This window comes from Abramis brama, assembly GCF_963993115.1.
Source record: "Abramis brama genome assembly, chromosome: 16".
NCBI lineage: Eukaryota > Metazoa > Chordata > Actinopteri > Cypriniformes > Leuciscidae > Abramis > Abramis brama.
In genome coordinates this window covers 30706859-30731886 of record NC_139978.1, presented here as the reverse complement: position 1 = coordinate 30731886, position 25028 = coordinate 30706859, and the positions used below count along the sequence as shown (strand labels likewise).

Here is a 25028-nt window from a genome sequence, read left to right as displayed (position 1 = left end):
ACATTGGCTTTTATTGTTACTCAATTATTTTGGTAAGTTTAATTTTAAAGTGTTAGGCTATGTATTCTGATAACACCAAAATAATTAAAACGATGTAGTGCCTTGTGCAAAAATAAACAAATTATTAGTAAAACACGCCCCTCTGCTTGATGCAGTTATTTAGGTTATTCTAAATATGAAGAGTTCAGATGAAAAAGCCTCTAAGTGCCATCTGAAATTTCCTTCTATAATGATCATTTTTATCAAGCTTGTATGTTTATGTTCACTTATTTCACATTACTGGCAATGAAAATTACCTATTAATTGTCATTTAAGTTAAATTACTGAACTTAAATATACGAGCTTGAAAAAAAATGCTCATTTTAGAAGAAAATTTCAGATGGCACTTAGAGGCTTTTGCATCTGAACTCTTCATATATACTTGAAACTAGTAGCATAGAAAATGTTTTCAAAACATGCACAATGTGGAATACTAAGGAGACCATGGTTTCTGTGTGAACTGATTATTTTGTAGACATCTTTTGAAAATGAAACAATTGCATGAGTTTGAGGAAGATAGCCTAAAATTAATTTAACTTTTTAAATTAATTTTTTTTAAATTAGTTTAGAATTTAGAAAAATTTGAATTTTTCAGAGTTGCGTTAATATATATACTTTTTTGTTTAAAAAAAGAAAAAAATATGTAATTATGAGAAGTGCCCTTTATTTCACTTGAGCCCCTGCCCCTCAAAATGTCTGTGCACTCCCTGTGTAACATATTTCATGTTCTTGGACTTTAGCAAATCAAGCACCTACAGTGTAGTACTGTCAGGCTGGAGCGGGGGCTCCCTCGGTTTGGGGTTGTGGTGTGGTGGTGATCCCTCTCGGTCTGTTCACGATTGGGCGTGGGAGGATTTCACTGTGGGGCCACAACAGTTCCCTAAGGACGCCCCTGAGTACTGTAGTAATGATCATAAAACACATTTGGGAATTTCACCACACTTGATTTGTTCTTGATTCGGGATCTGATGCCCCCTTGTGGTCACATTTACAGTTCTGGTGGGGTCCTGATTTGAAAATGCAGGCTAAAAATAATTTGAATAGTGTTATTTAATTATCATTTATACTATTATTTATTTATTATTTATTAATATTCAAATTGGCTTTTGTTTTTATACTTTGATTTGATTTACATTTTTAGTAACTTGATGTGCCTTTGCCATTTTTTTTATTTCTATTTCTATTTAGCTTTAATTTCAGTTTTAGTTTCGTACATCAAGTTATGCTAGTTAGTCAACATTTAAAATTTTCAAAGTTTAATTTTTTCCATCTAATGTTTTAGCTTTATTTGAATGATTATTTTAAATCGTTTTAGAGTTAGTTAACAATAACTACACTAAGACAAATAATAAAATGCATATAACATTCTTAAGATAGCTAAATAAATAAAATCTAAAAATGAGGTTGAATCAAACTTCGCTCACATACAGTAGCAGTATAATTTAGCTAAATTAGGAACATAAATGGGTTGAATGACATGCAGTTATTTATGCAAGACCACATTAAATACCAGGTTCACTTAGTAACAATAAACAATAATGGATGTAAATTAAGGCCCAGAACTAAATCATCACAACGTTACACAATCATTTAGTTAAATGAGAAACAGGACAAATAGAACCATTTTAAAATGACCTTTAATTTGTTAAACTTCTACATAAAAACTGCTCAGTTCGACAGACATACAATTTTGACTTTTACAATATGAATGATTTGATAACTGAAATAAAACTCAAATCATTGTCTACTATACTGGTTAGCATTTGCAAAAAAAAAAAGTCACAAGCCTTTCACACTTTATTTGGCAGTTTTATGTTTATGAGGTCTTCGAAGGAAGGGATCCAGCAAGTTCAAAAGCACAATATACAGAAAAACAGACATTTCAGCTCTGCAGTAGTGTTTCTTCATGAATGGATATGACATTATTCGTCACGTTCAGAACCTATTATTGAAGAGCAGTCCAAATCTATCCTGAATGAGGTAAATACTTGCGTTTAACATCAAAAATTAAATCAGAATGATATTGAAAGGGTCCAAAATTAACAGTAGTGGGAAAATGAGCAAAAATATTTCTCAGGGTCTGAGAAACCCTATTTCAATATTTTTATTCAAAACACAGTTTGGTTCATTGCAGGTCGTTGTGTAAAAGAACAAAGACACGTAGTGATTTTGTTTTGGTGCAAGAAATATAACGACATTTTATTAATAGTGTTACATATTTTATGTGTATTTGAATCACATTTGATTCATTTATATCAGATAAAACCAGCAGGTTTTATCGACTTTATTCTTAGTAGTTAATTAGCAAGTAATGATATATTTACTTGGCGCTTGGTGACTGTTAATCTTGGACCTGGATATCAATCATTCAGAGAGACTCAAAAAAAAGAAAGAATCTAAAACAGTGTAAACAATTTAAAATAATAACTTAGGGGGATGTGTAGAGACAAGACCATGCATATCTTTTCCAAAAGAAATAAAACACTCAAGATAAAGTAGAGAAGGAAATAAACAGGCACAAACACAATTCAAAAAGTTTAAGTTCAACCATCAGAAGTCGAAGGCTTGAACTTTATGGAGAGTTGGACCCCCTAAGACTGGCACACACACAGAGACAGGGCAAGCATGCATGCGTCGAAACACAGCACCAGCTGAGGACCACCATCAACATCTACTGGACTGCACCACTACAGCTACACCATACACAGCCACATCCACTGCGCTGACAGAGAGAGAGAGAGAGAGAGAGAGAGAGAGAGAGAGATGAAAGAAAAAGCAGAAGAAGAGAGAAAAAGAGGCTGATCACTTTTCTAAATGCCAATTAAAGTTACAATTATTAATAGAGGACATCTGGGATTTCATGTACTGATTCAGACGGAATCCAATTATTTGATTGGCCAAGTGACATTCCAAAACAGAGCAGTGAGACTTTATATATATATATATATATATATATATATATATATATATATATATCTTTGCCTGTGTTGTCAGCATTTCAGACTAGAGCACACTGTAAAAAAGATTTTTCGAAATAAAGATTATTGGAGTACGTTTGACAAGAAAATACTTTTTCGTTTACACCACAACGATGTACTAAAACCGGAAAAGTCTTAACCTTTGCGTTTTGGAAAAGTTTCGTGTAAAGACGACAATGTTGTCAAAACGATCCCTGTTCACACAGATCAGTAAAAACGACTAAAAACCGCTGAATTATGGATTATGCAATATACATGCGCGTGACGTCACCGCTTCCTCAAATTTGCATTTTTGTAGTTTACATGGAGACAATAAAAGTTTAGTTTTCAAAAACATGCACTTTGAAACTAATTTTCAAAAGATTGCGTTTCCAGGCCCCCAAAATGCTGTTGTCGTGTAAATGAACGGCCAAAATGCATAATTTTTTTTGTTTTGTTTTTAGTTGAAATTATTAGTGAAATTTCACAGTACTTCATTTTTTATTTCTTACTTCAGGATTAGTATCAACTATTACTATCTTTAATCAGCTAACTAACCATTTACCTAGAAACTTGGCAAAAAGTCTAAATTTATAACCAAGGTCTACCATGCAGTGCAATGAGATATTTAGCTTTAAGGGTCATGTACACCAAGGACGATAACTATAACGATAAAGATATAGTTCTAAAAATCGTTTAAAGATAAAAGAATAGCAGTTCACACCACAACTACAGTACAACGGCACAGAGAAACGATATCGTTGGATTCACTTTCAGAGCTCGAGCATTTAAAGTGGCAGATGACAATACTGCAGCACTCTTAGATTAAACAAAAAGATATTGTGTGTTGGTGTGAACGCTAATGTACTTATTGTTATAGTTATCTTTATAGTATTCATTCTTGGTGTGAACGGCCCTTTAGTTGGTGTAGTAATTGCAGACAAGCTTATCCAGATGAGATTAGACTTTCCAAGTTAGCCGATAAACATAAGTAATTTGCTTTTTATTATGATAGTGTTTGATTCAGACAGATTTTTAAGACCTGACCAGACATCCTCTGGTAAAACTATCCCAATAAAACAGGGCTACAGATGCAGAAAAATATGAAAAGAAGAAAGATAAAGAGGAGGCAAAACAGCAACAGTGAGAGATACAGAAGAGGAGGTGAGAGAGTGAGAGAAAGAAGGGAGCAGCTGTGGTGTGTGTGTGCACACATCGCAGGAAGAAAGTGTGAATGAGTGAGTGAGGTGACACTTCTTTCTTCTCTGGGAGGAAAGAGTAAAGAACCAGAAAAGATGCTTACCACTTCACCTGCCATAGAGAACTATTCATCTACAACAGCACCTCACACAAAATGTAGGGGATGATTATGCATTCATAATAATAATAATTATAATAGTAATAATAATAACCAGATTTGCATTTCCTGATGGAAATACCAGTGCTTGCAAGGCAGCAAAAGAACAGTGTTAAAGTAAAATGATAGCTTAAATTTACAAACAGAGAGATTGATAGTAATACAGCTGGAGAAGAAACAATTCAGTATGCATATATTACAATGACATTCACTGTCTGTTAAAGGGGTCATGACATGCAAAATCAAATTTGCCTTGATGTTTTGACATATAAGAGGTCTTTGTACCATTCAAACATCCTGCAAGTTTTACAGCTTAAAACGTCCTCATTATAAACAAAGCATTTATTTGATCAAGCTCCAAAAACAGCTTGTTTTGATATTGCGGGATCTGTGACTACACACGGGCAAATACGTTTGCATATGACTGCCTCCAGAGCAAGACATCGACGAATAGCTAATCATCATCGCACCATAGGCCCCGCCCACTGGCATTCAGTCGCTTAACGGCTGACATTTGCCACACTGGATGTGAGCGTAGCATCGCGTCAAAAGCAAATAGAACCCATTATAATCATTGACGCGGTCTACACATCTATCCGGCGTCCCGGATCGCGTCAGAGGATTATATGTTTGTATGGAGCATTTTGTCAGCAAGGCACAGTGTAATGGAGAGATTTTGTTTGAAAGATGAAGCACCCAACTCTATTGGATCTGACAGCAGCTGCATCACACACCGTAAGCAAACGATTTCATAATGCGTGTCTGTAAATGATGGTTTTATATGGATGCTTTCAAAACACTTACTGGCGTGAAATAGCGAGTGGGCGTTGATACTGTTTCCTATGCAATGACGTTAGCCAATCATAACAAGCCTTAAAGTAGCTGCCTCTTAAAAACGGATCATTTCAGACGGGGGGGCAGAATGAAGGTTTAAAAAAAAAAAAAAAAAATTATAATAAAAAAATCCATGTCATGACCCCTTTACATTTTAAAAAACATTCGATCATAAGTCGGTTTAAAGACCCCGAATGTTTGGGGTCAGTAAGATGTTTTTGAAATAAAACTCTTATCCTCACCAAAGCTGCATTATTTGCTAAACAAAAAACTATTGTCAAATATTACAAATTCTATCTTACTATTTAAAAATGATGCAAAGATACAAATATTTTTAGCATCACTACTCCAGTCTTACATGATCCTTCAGAAATCATTCTGATATGATGATTTTCTGCTCAAGAAACATTTCTAATGATCAATGAAAAATCTTCTGTAACATTATGAAACGGTAATGACATTTGGCCAATTTAAAGCATGCTTGCTGAATAAAAGTGTTAATTTCTTTCCAAAATGTTTATATATATATATCTTACTGACCCCAAACCTTTTGATATGTCCATTGATTCAGTCATCAACATCATAGGAAAGAAAATTGCCATTTTAATGGATCTTTAATCTTAATCTTACATTTATTATAGTTTTAACTGGATTTAATTGCAGCAGAAGATTTAAATACAGTGCCGCCTTGCAAACACTGTACAACAAAACAAAGCAAGCTTCTAATGTATAAAATGAGTCCCATTTATCCCCCACATTTTTATAGTTTTCACACAACTGAACAGTCTGCACTGACAAATATTCATTAAGTCTAATGTCTTCATGAGAAAACTCCTCTCGGCTCTGAAGCAAGCCAGGCAATAACAAGACATGTACACGGCACTTACTCTGTGCCTCTGCAAACAAACCTAAAGGCTCTGCTCTGACGGCAAGCAGCTACGGCTAAATATTCTACTGTAGGTCCATACGAGAAGCAAGCTTTAGCAAATAACCAGCACGCTAGTCATGAAAAAGATCGGTTTGCATTATTATGGCAGACGAGAGGAGTTCAGTGAAAGAGGTTGCGTTAAAAATGGAATATCCTTTCAGTTAGTTCCACATTGTCCCACATCTCTGACTACAGTTACAAGAGGAGGACGTTTCACGCAAGGACGCTTGCCCTGCCACTCCTGTGCCAGCCAAACACTTTTAGGGATCTGCAAAGAAAGGAACAGAAACAAAAAGCAAAAAAAAAAAAAAAAACATCACACAAGACATGTTAGAGATGTTGCATAAGAATTGAACTATGATATTCCTGTACAATCGTTGATGAAATGATGGGTTAAAAACGTTCAGTCAACCACGGAGTGCAGCTCCACTACGTCATGTGAATTAAAGACAGGGACGGTATAAAACGATACAAAACTGTTCATATATTTAGCTTGCGACACTATCAAGCATATTTAACAGCTGCTGATAAAGCTATGGACAAATTATGAATCCGTTAAGCAGCAAAAGTAGCCTGTCTGGTTCATAGCATGCATATAGAGCGTTATTCCTGCTGTAAATATTCCTAACACACATTGCGTTGACCTTCTGGAAACTTCACGTTCTGTTCGTTTTCCATGCTGGTCAATGTACAAATAACATGCATCTTTTGAATTATTGCTTCAACGCTCACTACACTGAAAGGCATTGTGTTAACTATGGGTTCATGAGTATATTCTTTACTTCTAAAGCTGATCTTTTTTGTACAGCAGTAAATGCAAAGCTAGCTAAAGTCTCAAAGACACATGCATTAATTACTTGAGCTCTTCACATTTAATGATATGCATTTAAATTGAACGTGATTTGCCGCAGGGGAAAGAAAAAATCCTGTATATTCAGGATTTGAGGTACAAGGATGTAGACCAACGTAAACATACCTGAGAAAATATTCTATTCCATCTCTCATGCAAAAGATTCTCTCAAGTCAGATATTTCGACGTCTTAAAAAAATTATCACAATTAAAAACACTATAGTTAAAATGCAGGATTGCTACTTATTTTGTAGTTTTAAGGTCAAAATATTAGTAAATTATTTTTTATTGCCAGGTTTCAGAATATTAGTTTTCCCGCTCATGACATTTCATAATCATTTGACTGCTAATCTAAAAGTATTTGATTGCATGTAGATCGTTAAAAAATATGAACATGATGAGTACCTAAATATCTTGGTTATAGCAGAAAACCACCATAATGCCAAGCTATAATGTTATATATAATGCCATTCCATCAGATATATCAAAATTTCACAGCAGCTGTGTCTTTATTGCCTAATTTACCCTTATGGATGCAGAAATAAAGTCTGAGAGACAAATCATTTAAAAAACGTAAATAAAGACCAAAACTGAGAAATGACACATGGCATCTTGAACATGTACAAACAGAAATTGCTCTGCTTCCTCTGTTCAGTGAGGACATTTTCACGATCTTCTACTGTATGTACAGTGTACAAACGGTAATGTACAAACGGCGTTCACTAATGACCCTTTCCGGGTGTTCTGTGGCATGGGATTATATGTATGTCATAGCACCTTTGGCATTCGTGTCCAAAAAGAGTTTGATGTAGGATGTGGGCACGTATCCCTCCTCGTCCTCGTTTCTGCGGACACGGGTCCATCCATCACCCTTATCCTCCTCGATTACATACAGCATTTCACCCTCGGCCATGGATATGGTACCTTCGTTCTGACCTACAGACGCAAAAACGCGCAATTTTTATTTGTTTCCAAAACAAGTGTTTCAACTTAATAAAAAAATACCTTCACCCATAACACTCTTTTTTATTATTACTATATCAGCATCATTCAATAACCAGTTTCACTGTTCATTTTCAGTTTTATTTATTTATTTTTTAATTTTGATTAAATTTATTAATTTAGCAGACACTTTTATCCAAAGCCACTCACAAATTAAATGTAAAAAAAACCTAATTGCATGTACAGTTCACGCTCACTGGAAAGGCAAAGTCCGCTAAAAAAACGTGCCGACATGAAATTTCTCTGAACTTGTTTCTGTTTGCAATAGCCCTACTGTTCTGTAACATGGTGTGTGTAGCCGTGCTGGGCAACGCTGGTAAAATGAAGCTATCCTAAATGAATAATTATTTTTTTTAAATGTAATTTTCGGTTTCGTTTTTCTGCCACTTGTATCCAGAATTTTCGGTTTCTGCCCAGTATTTTCATTTCGGTGCATCCCTAGTTTTTACTCATTTTTGGACATTTTATACTTGTTTATTTTGTTTTTATTATAATGTCGTTTAGTTGAGTAATTTTTTTACGTTTTATTTTTAATTCTTAAATTTAATTGTATTTTTATTATTGTTTGTTTAAAATATTGTTAATTTTGTATTTGTGATTTTTTCCATTCTGCTAATTATCAGTCAAATTTATATATATATATAGTTAAGACACTTACATTTTAATACATTTCTTTTTGAGTAAAATGTTTAAAAAGTTTTATTTTTACTTCTTAAATTTAATTGTAAATTTATTGTTTGTTTGCTTACATTGTTTTTTACATTATGTCATTTCTCAATCTAAATTTGTATATTTCTGCCATAAAATTGTTATATAAATTTAGAACCAGTCAAAAGTTTAGACACACTTACACTTTCTCAGTATGTTAAAAATGTTTGAATTAAAAATGTTGGTTTAAAAGTGTTTATGCTTTTATCCAAAGTGACTTACAAATTATGAATTCAACAAGCAAACAATTGTGTAATAAAAGTGAATTTTATACAAATTTTATTGTCTTTGTTTCTTTTAGTTAATTGAATAAATTGTTTAAAAAGTTTTGTTTTAAAATCTTAAAATTAATCAAATTTTAATGTTGTTTATTTAAAATGTTTGCATGTGTTATTTTTTTCCATTCTGCAATTTCTCAATCCAAATTTGTATGTATTTCTGCCATAAAATGATATAAATTTAGAAGTTTAGATACACTTAAACTTCAACATATTTCTCATAATATTAAAAACGTTTTGATCGAAAAGTTTATGCTCAAATGCACAAAATTAGTTTTGTGAACAAATATAAATGAAAAACCCATTTTGGTTGAAACTACTTTAAACTTGTTATCCCAGAAACTGACAAAGGGCTTCGTAACCACTGAGCAGACGTGAATTCCTGGCACATTTGAACTTTTAACACATTTTTCTTTTCCGTTACCTTCAAATGGATAAAGTGCTTTGCATGTTCCAATAGTGGGTAGAGGTTCCTCGTCATCAAATTCGTCATCGAACTCAGTACTGCGCGATTTGAACTGCATCGTCGTCTCTGTGCTGGGGTCTTCCGTGTAGCTGCCATCCGGACTATGTGCAGAAGACATGCAATGCGTAAAACAGACAAAATTAACTTTGACGTTATAGTCAGATTATACAGTTAATGTTACACCGTCGCATGCCTCGCGTGAGGCTGTACTGAATTCACGATGTGCCTATAAGATTACTGTAGTGTCATCAAATAAGATCAAGTTTTAATAGCATTAAACCGCATTATATAATGTTTTATATAAAGTTCAGTGATGTATCCACAGTCTTTTTGGGGAAGTTTTGAGTTATGAAAGTTAAAGGGATATTTTAACCCAAATTTTTTAATTCTGTCATCATTTATTCACCTTAATGAATTTATTTCTTCGGCTGAACACAAAAGAAGATATTTTGAAGAATATGGGTAACCAAACAGTTGATGGGCCCCATTGACTTCCATAGTATGGGGGGAAAAAATGGTTACCGACATTCTTCAAAATATCATCTTTTGTTGTTCAGCAGAAGAAATAAATTCATACAGGTTTGGAACAACATTGAGGGTGAGTAAATGATGACATAATTTTCATTTTTGGGTGAACTGTCCCTTTAAGAGTATGTTTTCATAGTAAAACGAACTCTCATTACATGCGCCCTTTAAATAAACGTGACATCTCATTCTGTGGATCATGTTTGGCAGCCCTGCTGTCTAGGGACTGAAGTACCTCTCTCGGTTTTGACCGTAGTTGTTTGTAAGAGGCGTGTTGCCCTGCGAGTCAAAATGATTGCTCTGTCTTCTCTGAGACTCAGATCCCTTTTCAAGTAACTTCCTCTCCACCTCCGTCAGCCAGCCCTGAGAACACACAAGCAACAGATCTTTCTTTTTATCTGTAATAGTTCATCATTCTAATCAAATCAAATCACTTTGTCACAACACCATGAACACAAGTGTACAGGTGGTGAAATTCTTTGATGCAATCTCTGCAGCTTGACAGTATGGAGTGTAAAATATATACACAAACACATGTACAGTATTAAAAATATTTACAATTTACAATATATACAGTATACATAAGAGGCTCAAATACAGGCAGTAATCATAAAATACAGTATTATACTATACACTGCGTATGAGACAAAAACACACATAAATCACAGTATACATATTCACGATTGACATTTGAAGGTACCTGACCAAATTCATTAAGGGCTCACCTCAAATTTTTGTGCCTCAAGCTGCAATTTTTCCAAGCTTTGTGTGATTTCTTCTAACCGTGGATCTATACTGTCTGGATCCCCCAAATGAGGATTTTTAATGTAGACATCTTTCATTTTAGTCAGGGCGTCCCTGAAAACAGTTATAAGAAGAAGAGTTAGTAGAAACAATAAGCATGTGAACTCACTTGAATAATGAACTCACATTTTGTTACATCATGCAATACAAAACAATATTTATTTATACAGCACATTTAAAGGTGGGGTATGTGATTTGCAAAACGGCCGGCAGATTTTGAAAATACACAACTCAAATGGTCCTACCTTCTTTCCTTTGACTCCACCCATTCAAAGAACATGAGGGGGATGGGGGGAGGGGGGTATGGTACGACCGTTTGATTGACGCACTTACTGTCCAATGATTCTAGGTGGTCTTGGAAATGATTGGCTGGAGTTTTTCGAGTCCTGCCCGTTCCACAGATGATTAAATTGCTTAATTTTCATTTCAGTGCTTCTAACTCAGTGGCTGTAAGGGGGTTAGGAATAGGATTTCAAGTGATTTTGAAAAAATGGCCAAAAAAGAGAATCACATACCCCACCTTTAAAAACAACCAAAGCTGACCAAAGTGCTGTACACAAAATAAAATTAAGGAACAAACAACAATAGTAAAACAATAATCGAAACTGTTCAAGGAGTATTAAAAGCCCAAGAGAATAAATAAGTATTTAGAGCAGTTTTGAAGTTTGGGGTAGTTTATTTCTGTGATGCTAGGCTGAATTTTCAGCATCATTACTCCAGTCTTCAGTGTCACATGATCCTTCTAATTTGCTGATTTGATGCTTAAGAAACATTTCTTGTTATCAATGTTGATTATAAGAAACATTAAAACAGTGATACTTTTTTCCAGGAGTCATTGACAAACAGAAAGTTCAAAAGAACAGAAATATAAATATTTTGTAACATAATGGGCCCTATTTTAACGATCTGAAACGCAAGTGTCAAGCGCAAAGCGCAAGTAACTTTGTGGGCGGGTCTTGGGCGCTGTTGCTATTTTCCCGGCGGGATAAATGACTCTTGCGCCAGACTCAAATCTAAAATGGGTTGGTCTGAAGTAGCTTCATTATTCATAGGTGTGGTTTGGGCGTAACGTGAAATAAACCAATCATAGCGGCATCTCACATTCCCTTTAAGAGCAGACACGCTTTTTCCATAGCGGATTGCTATTGTAACAGCGGATTTGCCAGGCGCGCGCCAGGAGCGGTTCACAGCCAAGGAGAGCAACGCTCTCGTCACGGCCGTAAAAGAGAGAAGTTACATTGAAATGGAGAAACCCACCCAAATTAACTTCGGTTAAACAGGCGTATGATAATTTGGGTAAATGTGTAAGCTAGATGTATGCTTTTATAATAAATTGTCTATCTATCTATCTATCTATCTATCTATCTATCTATCTATCTATCTATCGTAATAATGTATGATTTGCAAAAATGAAAACTGCTGCTTCTGTGTAGATGAGAGAATCAAAGTGTATGTGCGTTGTGCACACGCTACATTGATTATGGCCAAGCATGCGCCCTTAAAATAGCATATGAATAACATGCGCAACGCGCCACTGACTTTAAACTAGTTTTTCCTGGTTAGTGGCGCAATTGTTTTCTAAACCTGCAAAATAGCATGAAGGAACGTTTGCGCCGGAACACGCCTCCTCTTTTGCGCTGAACCGCCCAGGGAGCGCAAGTTCATTCCCTAGTTTAGCGACGTGCTTCTGTGGAGGGAAAAGCGCGCTTTGCGCGGGTGCAAAATAGGAATGATACATGCGTCGGTGTACAAAGTCAATTGCGCTGGGTGCAAGATAGGGCCCTATAAATGTCTTTCCTGTCACTTTTGATCAATTTAATGCAGCCTTGCTGAACAAGTGTCTTTTCCCTTAAAAGAAAATCTTACTTTTGAACGGTAGTGTATGTTTTAAACAATGATGAGGTATTTTGCAGAAAGGCTGTTACTATTCCCAACATGGCAGCTACTGGATGATTTACCTCTGATCCATCTCTTTCTGGATGTCCTTGTTGATGTCATTGAGCTTGGCCTGTAGTTTCTTCCTCCTCTGCTCGGGGGGCAGATGACTGTAGTCCTCCTGGCCTGTTCCCTGTGAAAAGATACAGAAAGTTATGAGTTGAAAAATAACAAACCAAACACAAACAGCTTGCCAGTTAAGTGGGCAGATCTTGGACAGAATAAGCTATAATGTGGATCAGCCTTCATGCCAAAAGATTGACTGTCAAACCTTAATTTTTATTCTTACTTTACTTCAAGCATTAAAAATTCAGCATGTAGTCAAAATGAAAATACATAATATATAAAATAAACACTTAATATGAAAAGTCTTGAGGATTTTATAGCACATTTTAATATCAAGTCAGACTTACCAGCTTTAGAGAAAGCTGTGAATGTTAAGACAAGAAAAAACGTGTTAGGGGAAACTGTTATTACACACACAGAGAAAACATGGAGTTTCATGTTGCTGTTAAGACAGATATGTTAAGGATGGCGTTGATAAAAAGCATGAGAACGAGACACAGATTACACATCCACACATTACTTTAGAACCAAACTGAGCTGATGGTGCTTTAGTGTCTGGAGTCGTCCAATCAGATCCACGGGAAACACACACGCGTGACGTGGCGACTCGTGAACTTACCCCACGTTTCAGGCTCCGCAGGCAGTGCATTTTGTGTTTGGTGCTCATGAAGTCGTTGAGGCGCTGGCTCAGGGGCTCCTTAGGCTGCTGCGGGGACTGGGGGCCGTTGAGGAGCCCGTCCGGAGACGGGGACGTGGGGGGAGGGGGAGGGGGCTGGCGGGGCGACGCTAACAAAGACATAAGCTACAGATGAGGGTGTGATGGAGCACATTGAGAAATGGAATGGAGAAAGACAGGAAGAGAGAAGATGAAGAGAGAGAAATATTCAAGGCCAATGCCAATGTTCAGTGCTTCTCATGCAGTGACAAAAAACTCATTGCAAGCTTTATTAAAGGTGTAAATCCAATATATTTTCAAGTTAACAAACTGTGGCGCTATCAAAACAACCAAAGACGTGTGTGGATCAAGTGGTGGTTTGTTGTTGTCTCACTAATTGCGTCATCAGGTTCTGCGCTCCTATTGGTTTTAGATTTGACGGTTGTCGTAGAGGTCGCACTACAGGACTGTGCCTCAAAACTCCTGACACTGCAGGAATTCAGTTACAGGTCAAATTTGATTGCAATTGGTCAACATGTCAAACTAGCGATCAAAGACTTCAGATTTTGGCACAGGATCTTTTAGATATTTTAGATCTTTTTCAGAATCTTTTAGAATTCTCCAAATTTGTCTCAGATGGCCACAATTTGGACAGAATTGTTCAGTGTCAACTCGACTTCAGTTACCATGAAATAAAAATGTTATGGACTATTGCAGTATTTATTAGAAATAATTTATCCCTGCACATCATTATTTTGATATGCACTTACTCTTTAATCAAATTAACTTTCCTTCTTCTCTGATGAAGTGTTTTTTGGAGTGAGGGCAGGCATCACTCAAATGAGATCGACCAATAGCAAACCACAACCATCCAATTAATTCCCAATGAACAAAATCAAGTCCCACCTGGCCCTACATTTTTTAGTTTTACTTGGATATACGTCACTATCGGCCTTCCACTGGACTATCGCAACTTCCATTTTATGCTGACTTTAATCATCAGAATAAGATTCTATTTTAACGAACTGCATGATCTAGTTGCATGAAATAGCCACTGCAAATACTCCTTAATAGCAATAAAATGTATTGAATATAGTTGCATCTCAATGTGCCATAAATGTGCAGCGTAGTTTTTATCTGTGATTTTAGCAGGTGTTTATGATCCACAGATCCGTCTGATGCCGTACCTTATTTCTCTTGAGTAAAGGCCACAGTTTGCTCCTGCTCCGGCGTCTGCTCTCTCCGCGAGCATTGAGGAAGCTTGATTCTGACACGGCCCTCTTCATTGACACACTGTAGTCCTCAAACTCCACGTCACCCGGCGGCTCAAAGCCAGACTTGTATGATTCTACAACTTGCTTACTGTCCTGAGATTAAAAAAGGGATAAAAAGGTCAGTAAGGCTTTGTGCTATAACAAAAAGAGAGATTAGGATGACTCTTCAAGTTAAGTGGGTTTAAAATCACAACATTTACTAACACAAACCGTAGATATTTCATTTAACAGTCTGTTCACTGTAATGTATATAATTTACAAGATAAAAAAAATTAATATGCTATAAAATATGGCATATGGTTGGAAACGGCAACATAACTTTCTACTTAACTTTTTGCATTTTTCTCAATAACTTCAAATACACCCAATGACTTCAACTGGTGAAGTTCTTTTGAATAAATTAGTTAAAACCAACTGACGAATCAAACTGAATTCTTTACTGAATCAGATTAATCAGGTTACTAATTCATTTTGTAAACCGCAAGTACTGTAATTACGTCTGACTCAAAATGAGCCCCGAACGGCTGCTCGGTTATAAAAACATCATGATCAAGATTATTTTGGTCACTATTGTGATCATGATTATTTAACACTAATAATCACTGACTTTGTAAACATCACGAAATGAATGAATTTTAAACAGTGGATTTTCTTATACTTTAAATATAATTCAACAGAAGAAAAAGTTACAAATTTAGTTATATAAAAAAAGTTATTTATTTTAAAGTGTGTGTGTTTTTAAAAATGTAAATAACTTTTTTTATATATTTTATATAACTAAATGTGTAACTTTTTCTTCTGTTGAATTATATTTAAAGTATATATATTATTAGATTATATTTAGAAAATAATTTAGAATATTTTAGAATAGAATATAATTTAAAATATATTAGAATATAATTTATCTTGTATTTAAAGATACATACATGTCGCATCATAGAGTTGTTGTAAATAAATTAATAAAATATAAATAATTAAATTATATTATATTTAACTATTTTTAAAAATATATATATAAATACAAAAAGTATCATTGACAATCAAGTTATTAATATTGCTGAAGAAGCTAAATCCTGAAGGAAACACTGTCATGGATGATTTACTATGACAATATAGACTTCACTGTACAGGTAAACCAAAGATAACCTTCCAACTCACATAATAATCACAGTACAATTATGTACTACAGACAATGAAATGCACATCCACCACAGAAATAAGACTGCTGTAAATCCCCTCGATCTAATCCCTCTACTGCATTACAGGTCAGACCAAGAGACTATTTTTAGCATATACATGGCATCCATAACCCTACCAAATGAACCAATGACTTCTATAGGAGGTTGATTTTATGGAGGGTTGCTTCATATGGCCAGCACACTATCTCTGAAAAGACACACACACACACACATACTGTACGTGCACACACACACACACACATACACAGCCCAAAAGCCACAGAGAGGCTTAAGTCTTTGTTGCTAAGCCACTTCAAATCTGCTGCAAAACCCAGCTCGTAAGAGTCAATTAGTGCTGCGCTGGAAATTAGACTTCCCATCTGCCATATTTGGACAGGACGGCAATGGCCACGTGAGCACTGGGGCATGATTTAGCAGATGAGACAGACAACAGGCACATCAGCCGTTAGCTGCCAGCGATTCCCCCGCAGCTGTAAATTATTGATGGTAACCTGGGCGACGACACTCTATTACGATCACCACTCGTTAGCTTGTAAGTGGGCCAGCGATAATCACAGAAATCTAGTCAGCATTTTGAACTGCTATATTATTCATCTGCTGGCTTCATTTGGAAAAGTTGAATCACCTCGCTGCCAGGAAAACTCAAAAAACTATGTGCTGCTTCTACAAATCATAGTCCTACCTGTGACGTGGTGCATCAATAAGTCATCGTCTTAATTATTATTTTCCCCCTTATTTCTTCTTCCTTCTTTAATTTTTCATTTTCTGTTTTCATTTCATTTTTATAGCCTGTTTACGCATCCTATTTAAAAGTTTGGATATTTTTTCTTCTTTGTTTTTTGAAAGCAATACTTTTATTCAGCAGCAAATCAGTATATCAGAATGATTTCTGAAGGATCATGTGACACTGAAGACTGGAGTAATGATGCTGAAAATTCAGCTTTGATCACAGGAATAAATTACATTTTAACATATATTCAAATGGAAAAACGTTATTTTAAATTGTAATAATATTTCAGAATATTACTGTTTTTACTATATTTTGATCAAATAAATGCAGCCTTGCTGAGATTTCTTTCAAGAAAAATTATACTGACCCCACATTGAACAGTAGTGCATAAAAATGTCTTGATGCTTATGCTAATGATTATGCTAACACTTAACAATAAGTTTCCATTTGTTAGCATGAACTAACAGTAAAAATTACTTCTAAAGCATATATAAATCAAAGTTCATGTTAATTTTAACATTTACTAATGCATTACTAAAATCAAGCATTGTATCTTAATATTTTTTAATGGACCTGAGCTAATATAAACTAACAATAAACGGTAGTATTTTGTTAAGTAATATTAAAAAAGAAAGATTAATAAAAACTGCTAAATGCTAAAGGGATAGTTTACCCAAAAATGAAAATTATGTCATTATTTCTAAACCCACAAGACGTTTGTTTGAATGTTTATGAATGTTTATATGTGAATAAAAGTCTAAATTCAATCTGTTCATCATATAAAGCGATTGTGTCTCTCCAGCGATTGTGTCTCACCACTCAAGTTTTACAATGTCTTTATGAACTTTTTGAAGTGTCAAAGTGTCAGTTGTGTAGCTGGCAATGGAGGGACACAAAGCTCATCAAAACAATTTCTTAAAAAATATCTTAATTTGTGTTTTACGAAGATGAACAAAAGTCTTACGGTTTTGGAAGGACATGATGACGGTGAGTGATTAATGACAGAGTTTTCACTTTTGGGTGAACTATACCTTTAACTAAAGGGACCTTTATTGTCAAGTCTTGCCATTATTATTGATTATAGATTCTTAGAAACTAAATTAGTAGTGCAGATCCGGAATCCGGAACCACAGTGCATTTTCAGCATAAAGGAGCCATAGAACTTAACGTACCATTTTAGGCTCGATGGATTCAGCTGCCTTGGTCATGCCGTCCAGACACTTGCTGACGATGGGTAATACTTTACGCTCGACCTCAGTGTACACCCGCATGCTCTCCCTCACCCTGCCCACTCGCCTCTCCTCCATCTCCTGTATCCTCTGCAAAAGAGAAAACACCATTAAACCATGCAGTACTTCACTGTGAAGTTCATGGTCCAACCAATGGCATATCAGACATAAAAGTTAAGCTTAAAAGCATATTTTTCTTTCATCAACATTAGAATATTTGGGAACACTTTAGTTTAGGGTCCAATTCTCACTATGAACTAGTTGCTTATTTGAATGCATATTACTAGTATATTGGCTGTTTATTAGTACTTATTAAGCACATATTAATGCCTTATTCTGCATGACCTTATTCTACATCCCCAATACCTAAATACCTAAACTTAACAACTACCTTACTAACTATTAATAAGCAGTAATTAGGAGTTTACTGAGGCAAAAGTCGTAGGTAATAGTTAGTTAATAGTGAGAATTGCACCCAAATCTAAAGTGTGACTTAATATTTTAATGTTTAATTTATGATCAAGAGAGACAATTACTTGAAAGATATGTGGTATGAGGGTGTAGTAGTGCTCGTGTTGGTCCTTGTTGAACTTCTGCAGGTATGTCAGGTACTCGTTTTTACTGTCTTCAGCTACCTGATGCCTCAACTGAGCTTGCTGCTTCGCCTAGAAAGACAGATAGCACAAAAGACAGAGAGAAAAAAATTACAAAGAATGACATCAGAACGTAAAGGCCAAGGACTGACAAATAAAACAATCACCTTTTGACATGACAAATAAACAAACAGTGAGAGTCTATTAGCAGATTACAGAATATAATATAAACATGTAGTCTGATGTCAACTTCAGATCAATAGAGTCGGTGATCTACACACTTAACCAAGCCCTTAACCAAACAGCACAGATCAAACACAGAAATATAATCAAATGATGTACTCAGGAAAAATAACGCAAAAGCTAGCTATGTTTATCAGTAATTCATTCAGCAGATTTGAGGGTCATCGATTTTTTATGTAGAGTTTAACTGATAGGAGAATGATTTTCTTTACACATTCACTGAGCGTCCACTCAAAAATAAACGAAAACCGAAAATGTGCATTATCCGATAACAAGGCCGTCGGTTGATTTACCGCTGCATTAGTACATTTACATTCGATTGAAATGGCTTCAGAAACAAGAAGAAATTTAGGGCAGGACTTGATTTTGTCCATGGGGAATTGATTTGATGGTTGTGCTTTGCTATTGGTCGATCTCATGTGAGTGACAGGTTGTCCCGCCCTCACGGCAAAAGAGAAGTCGCTGAAAAAGGAAGGGGAACTTATTTTAATTCTATGGATTTTCGAAAAACATTGATGTGCACAGGTAAATAATTTATAATAATACTGCAATAATCCACACACAATAAAAGAAGTGTCAATTTTGATTTCATGGTGATTTTAAGCAGATGAAGCTAGAATTTTACTTTGTAACGTGTTAAATATGAATATTTTTTTACACAAACTCATCGCTTTGCTTCAGAAGGCCTTTATTAGCCCCCCAAAGCCATGTGGAGTTCGTTTATGATGGATGGATGCACTTTTTGAGCTTCATACTGATGGTTGCAATCCACTGCCATTATAAAGCTTGGAAGCGTCAGGGTGTTTATTAATATAACTCTGATTGTATCGTCTGAAAGAAGAAAGTCATAACACCTAAGATGACTTGAGGGTGAGTAAATCATTTTCATTTTAAAGTGAACTACTCCTTTAATCTGAAAAAGGTGATATACTGTCTATGACTAACCTTAAAATGTTAGAAAGCAAAATAGTCAATTTTGGTCATTTTTTACTTGGTTTGCTACATGACCTAATCAATTTGCATGTTTCATCCATCTAGTGGTGTTGAAATAGTTACAGTATCATTTGAAATTAAACAGTTACTCTGAATTTTGACATGGTGATGGAAAAAAATATGAGATGGGATGGGAAGTCAATGCTTTTGCATTCTCTCGCAAATGTTTTGCGTTCTCCCACCACCATGTCCCTTTAGGTTCTCCGTACTCATTTTGTGTATAAATGTCTTAACTGATGCCAGTCTTGATTAAATAATGAGTCAAAAAAGATGCAGTTGATATTCCTTCAGGATCATTTGAACCTGGAAATGGAAGGTCAATTTAACTGTGTTGCATTGTGGGATATATCACTCAGTGTGCTCTGGTTGTATACCGCACACTCCAGAGATAGTATAGTATAACGATGAAGAAGACTCTGACAAGAATAACACGATGGAGTATCGACAGTGTATGAGAAAATAAATACACAAACACATACACGCACACACACACACACTAAAATGACAATGAATGTTCCAAAAACAAAATGTGAAAGTGAAAGTCCAAATTATTCGCACCAGACATCCATTCATCATGCATACTAACTAAACACATACAGCAGACCGAAAAAGCATTTGGACACTTAAGTCACACACAAATTTGTGAATGTTAATTGCTTTAAACACAAAATATAAATCGTTGCATATGCAAAAAAGGTAAAACTTTTCTCAGAAATAACTTCACTAAACGACATTTTTGCTCAATGACTTTTTCGTGGATTCTTACAGGTATCCTAACAGGTATAGTTCATCACATTAACTATGTTCCACTCAAATTTTGCAACCCCAAAGTGTCACAATATTTTTTTAATTAATTTTGAACAGCATATCTATATCTAAAACACAACAAACGGAAATGTTTTGCTTGAAAAGTGTGTTTGTTTGTGCCACTTGATTTAATACAGCACATAATGCAATTCCTTCATTTTAAAGAGTCTAAATGCTTTAAATGGCCTCTGTACATACTGTATACAACATCATGTACATGAACCAGACAGTGTGCACAGACTCTCAAACTCAGGACTTTTTGTGGGTGACAGTAATAGCTATTGATTTTGTGTAACCCTAAACGTAAACGTAGCCCATTTTCGCAATCGAAATGCATTTTAACATCAGTCTTCCATGACAAGTCTTATTCTGTACATTTGTAGAAGGTGAATACAGGAAAGATTCGCTGCAAGCATAGACGTGAACGTAACAAAAGCTAAAAACGAAAAAACAACGAAAATTACGACAAACACTCTTTGCTGATATGGGTAATACACCGAACAAGTTGACAAACTCCTCACCGACAAAGACGACTCTTGGTTCAAACCTACCTTGAGAGAACACCGCTTTAAGACATGTTAAAAAACAAAGACAGAGTCGATTAGTGTCACAGACACACTAATAACAGAAGTTACTTAAGAAGACATCTATACATGGGCTAAACAAAATCCAAATCTGTTCATTTAGCCTTATAATAATAACAAACAGGCCGCTGCCATATTAGTTGTTTTTTCTTTCTTATTGAAACTACCTTCATTTTTTTTGTGGTCTTTGAGCTTATTATTGAACATTTAAATAATAAAAAAAATTCCAGTAACACTTTACTATAAGGTCCCATTAGTAAACATTAGTTAATGCATTATCTAACATTAATTAACAATGAGCAATACATTTGTTACATCTATTTATCTTTGTTAACGTTAATAAAAATATTAATTGAAAAGGTTTAGTTCATGTTATCTGAGGTCCATTAAATAACAGATGCAACTTTTGATTTTAATAATGTAATAGTAAATGTTGTTTAAGTTTTTGAAATATTCACAAAAATGAATCAAAGTTGCTAATTTAAATTTGAAACACTATTAAACATCTCTGTGTTAACAATCTCATAATAGCGAGAGATTGCGAAACTAAATCAATGACCCTAAAAAAGTACATTAATATCACCTCAGTATTCACAATGCTGCTTAATTTTATTAATTAAATTTGCAATTATAATCATGGTGAATATATATATATATACTATATTTACAATATACATTGTCCAGCCCTAGCGTTCATACTAAAGCTCCAGTTTATAATTTTGCCTACATATTTCTGTGTACAGTAGAAAAGCAAACTGTTTACGTTTTTGAAACCTGGCATTGAATATGAAATTATTTGATTTGTTTGAATTGGAAAATAATATATAATATTATCTGTTTAAAATATCTGCCCAATGCCAAATAAAAAAACAATGAAAATTTAGCAGGTACCAATTTGATCACAGATTTATCGTGCATACTGTCCAACTTCTCTTTGAACAAAATGGGTATTTTCTGCAGTACAGAGAAGGTAGGAGCAGGTGAGGTACAGTATAAGGTGTAAGGTGGGAACTTGACATCGGTTATATCAGCGTCCGTCACCACCGCCTCGTTCCAAAGAGGGATCATCCACACAGACTCACAGAAAAGGATGAAAGCAGTCATGGAGAATGAGGGGTTTATGATAGGATCGGTCTCTTCTCCATCACACACACGCGTGATCCATACCTTTTCCACGTCTGCTTTAGTCACGTTAATGTCGGCATCCACCTTGTCGAAGTAATGCTGGGCGCGATCCGCTTCCTTACAGTCTCTTTCAAATCTTCTCTTACTCTGAAAAGAGCAAAGAAACTTGCATTAAAATGAGGAATTAAAAATGATTATTTTTTAATTGCTGAAAAAAAGTATGCAACGGTCAAGTGACTAAAAAATGTAGTTCAGCTTGTAGTGGCGCTACTTTTAGTTAGTTACTCCCAGTTTCACAGACAAGGCTTAAGCCTAGTCTCAGGCTAAAATGCATGTTTGAGCGGTTTTAATTGAAAGCAACTTGCACTGACAAATCTTAAAATATGTCAGTGCCATTGTTTTGTCTCAAGATGCACGTCAGTAATGTTTTTTCTGAGGCACGTTTATAAAAAAAGCTACTTAAATTTCCTAATTGAACTAAGGCCTAATCCTGGCTTAATCTAAGCCCTGTCTGTGAAACCAAAATAGTTACTTTCTTTTTGTATTAAAACCTGTAGCAGTAAATTGTTGCTTATTTTAAAAGAGACACCTTTTACAGACACCTGTGGCTCATTTCAAACAAGCGTTTACTGTACAAAGTGTCCCAGTTCTAGCTCATATCTCAGACAGGTGATGAAAGAGAAGGCAGTATCAGGACAAATTTGAATAGTCACACTATGTTCTGTTCAGTTAAACTGACTCACCGATTCCAGCTGCTTCCAGGAATTCTCAATGTGCTGTTGCGCTCTGCGGCCATCATGAAAATGCTATCGGAAAGAAAAGACAAGAAATATAATTACAATTTAATACACTACCGTTCAAAAGTTTAGGGCTGTTAAGATTTCTTTCCCTCTTATGCTCACCAAGGCTGCATTCATTCCATCAAAAATGCAGTAAAAACGTTAATATACAATTAATTACAATTTAAAATAACTGTTTATATTTTACAGTAATATATCTTACAATGTAATGTATTCCTGTGATGGCAATGCTGAATTTTCAGCGGCTCTTCAGTATCACATGATCCACATGCTTAATTTCTTTTCGGGATTCTTTGATCAATAAAAAGTATAGAAATCTTTTGTAACATTATAAATATCTTTACTGTCACTTTTGATCAATTTAATGCATTCTTGATGAATAAAACTATTACAATTTCTTTAAAAAAAAAATCATACTGACCCCAAACTTTTAAACGGTAGTTACAAATAGTGAAAACTAGATTTTCTACATTCTCTGAAGAAAATGCAAAGAAAATGTGCAAGACTAAAAACAAACACACTAAAAATAGACAAGTTGAAATGGAGTCTGTACAGTTGGAGGTTAATAAAAAAGGGTACAGAACATTAGGATAGATACATTTTTTTATAGAAAAGGAATTACATTTTTACGCATTAATTACATTAGTAGCTCATTTGATCATAATTCACCCAATTATTTTTAAAAAAATTCAAATTTGGCTGTTTATACCAGAAACAATCTATGCAAAACTGTATTGTACAGTAACTTTTTACCATAATTAAGGGGGTTTGAGGATCAGGAAATTATATTTCAGCTCTTGCACAGTCATGACAACTATCCCAGTCCAACACGTCCTTTTAAAATATTATGCTGAAAAGACATTTAATTGGAAACTAAGCTGATTAAATGAAATATGAGACAATCAAGCCAGACAGCAGCTGTTAGAAAGATTATATTCCAAAGCTATCGCTGAATCCAAACCCCTCGTCATTCCATAAAGAATTCAATTACGGCAGCAAAGACATACTCTTGTACAATAAATGTTAATTAACTGCAGAATTCCTCCCTGGAACACAAATCATTTATTTAGGGGTTCTCATTAGCGAAAACTTCACTGATAAGCCGGCATAGGCCATCACTTGTGTCTTCCCACTCATGGCATTCCACTACTCTCTCTATGAAAAATACATAAAGACCACTTTCTCTCAGCGTGACATTTGAACACAAAAGGCAGACAAAATGCATCAACAGAGGGAATGAAGCTTCCCTCAGCTCGTGCGCGGTGGTGTTTTACTCTGCTGTCGTATTACTTCCAGCCACCAGCCTCAGACAGAGGCCTCCTGAACCCGTGCGAGAACCTTTAGACAAGAGAGGCCAAGAGCGGGGGGAGGGCGACCTTCTCAAACTCCATTGACCTGAATACATGACCCACATTGGGTCTGGCTTCATTCCACGGAGCTGGGAGAAATCATAAACAAAATAATACCATATTCCTACGCGATTAACCCTGGATTTGAGCCTGTGCTGGAGCGCAGAGAAAGAATTACTGTAGTTTCATACATTTATTGAACGGGTGATTTATGTTATTGAGGGATTTGATTCTTTTTTTGGAAGATGATCTCTTTAAATGATCTCTAGAAAGCAGGATTTTTTGGCATCGTCCTGATAAGAAAAGCACGGAAAAGACATGTTCGTACCGATTTCCGTTCAGCCTTCAGTTCTTGAGTGTAGCGGGTCAATTCGGCGGTGATCTGAGAGGACAGGTTTTCGGCGATGACCTCGTGTTGGCCCGCGTAGTCGTTCAGCTCATTTAAGGTAATCAGAAATGCTCTACATGATGTGTACCTAACAGCAAATGCGAAAACGTTATAATACATCAACAAAAAACAAGATGAAACATTATAGATGTGACAATAATTAGTTTCTCTTCCTTAATTAAAAATGGCCCACTCATGATTAATGCTACAAAAGTAGTCAACTTAATTTGTTGTTCAATGGCTGATATTGATGCTGATATTAATGCTGGCCAATGTAATGCCAAAATACATAGTGGCCCCAAAAATGTAA

The 25028-nt window shown here is 35.3% G+C and overlaps 1 protein-coding gene across 6 annotated transcripts in view; it reads right to left on the bottom strand.

Moving 5' to 3' along the window:
- Positions 1 to 1658: 1658 nt before the first annotated feature.
- Positions 1659 to 25028, bottom strand: part of fnbp1a (formin binding protein 1a) — a 29607-nt gene continuing 6237 nt past the window's right edge. Inside the window, exons 4-18 of one of the 6 annotated variants that reach the window (XM_084087376.1) lie at positions 24659 to 24806; positions 22925 to 22987; positions 22224 to 22328; positions 21024 to 21038; positions 18373 to 18501; positions 17780 to 17926; positions 14592 to 14771; positions 13369 to 13551; positions 13097 to 13111; positions 12707 to 12816; positions 10670 to 10802; positions 10180 to 10307; positions 9378 to 9520; positions 7743 to 7901; positions 1659 to 6383 (exon numbers count right to left, since the gene is read on the bottom strand). In XM_084087376.1, the coding sequence (XP_083943502.1) occupies positions 6376 to 6383; positions 7743 to 7901; positions 9378 to 9520; positions 10180 to 10307; positions 10670 to 10802; positions 12707 to 12816; positions 13097 to 13111; positions 13369 to 13551; positions 14592 to 14771; positions 17780 to 17926; positions 18373 to 18501; positions 21024 to 21038; positions 22224 to 22328; positions 22925 to 22987; positions 24659 to 24806 (1666 nt within the window). In that variant the 3' untranslated portion in view covers positions 1659 to 6375. Of the gene's footprint in view, positions 6384 to 6408; positions 7902 to 9377; positions 9521 to 10179; positions 10308 to 10669; positions 10803 to 12706; positions 12817 to 13096; positions 13112 to 13368; positions 13552 to 14591; positions 14772 to 17779; positions 17927 to 18372; positions 18502 to 21023; positions 21039 to 22223; positions 22329 to 22924; positions 22988 to 24658; positions 24807 to 25028 lie in introns of those variants that run through there. The other 5 variants (XM_084087375.1, XM_084087378.1, XM_084087377.1 and 2 more) reach the window with 5 other exon arrangements.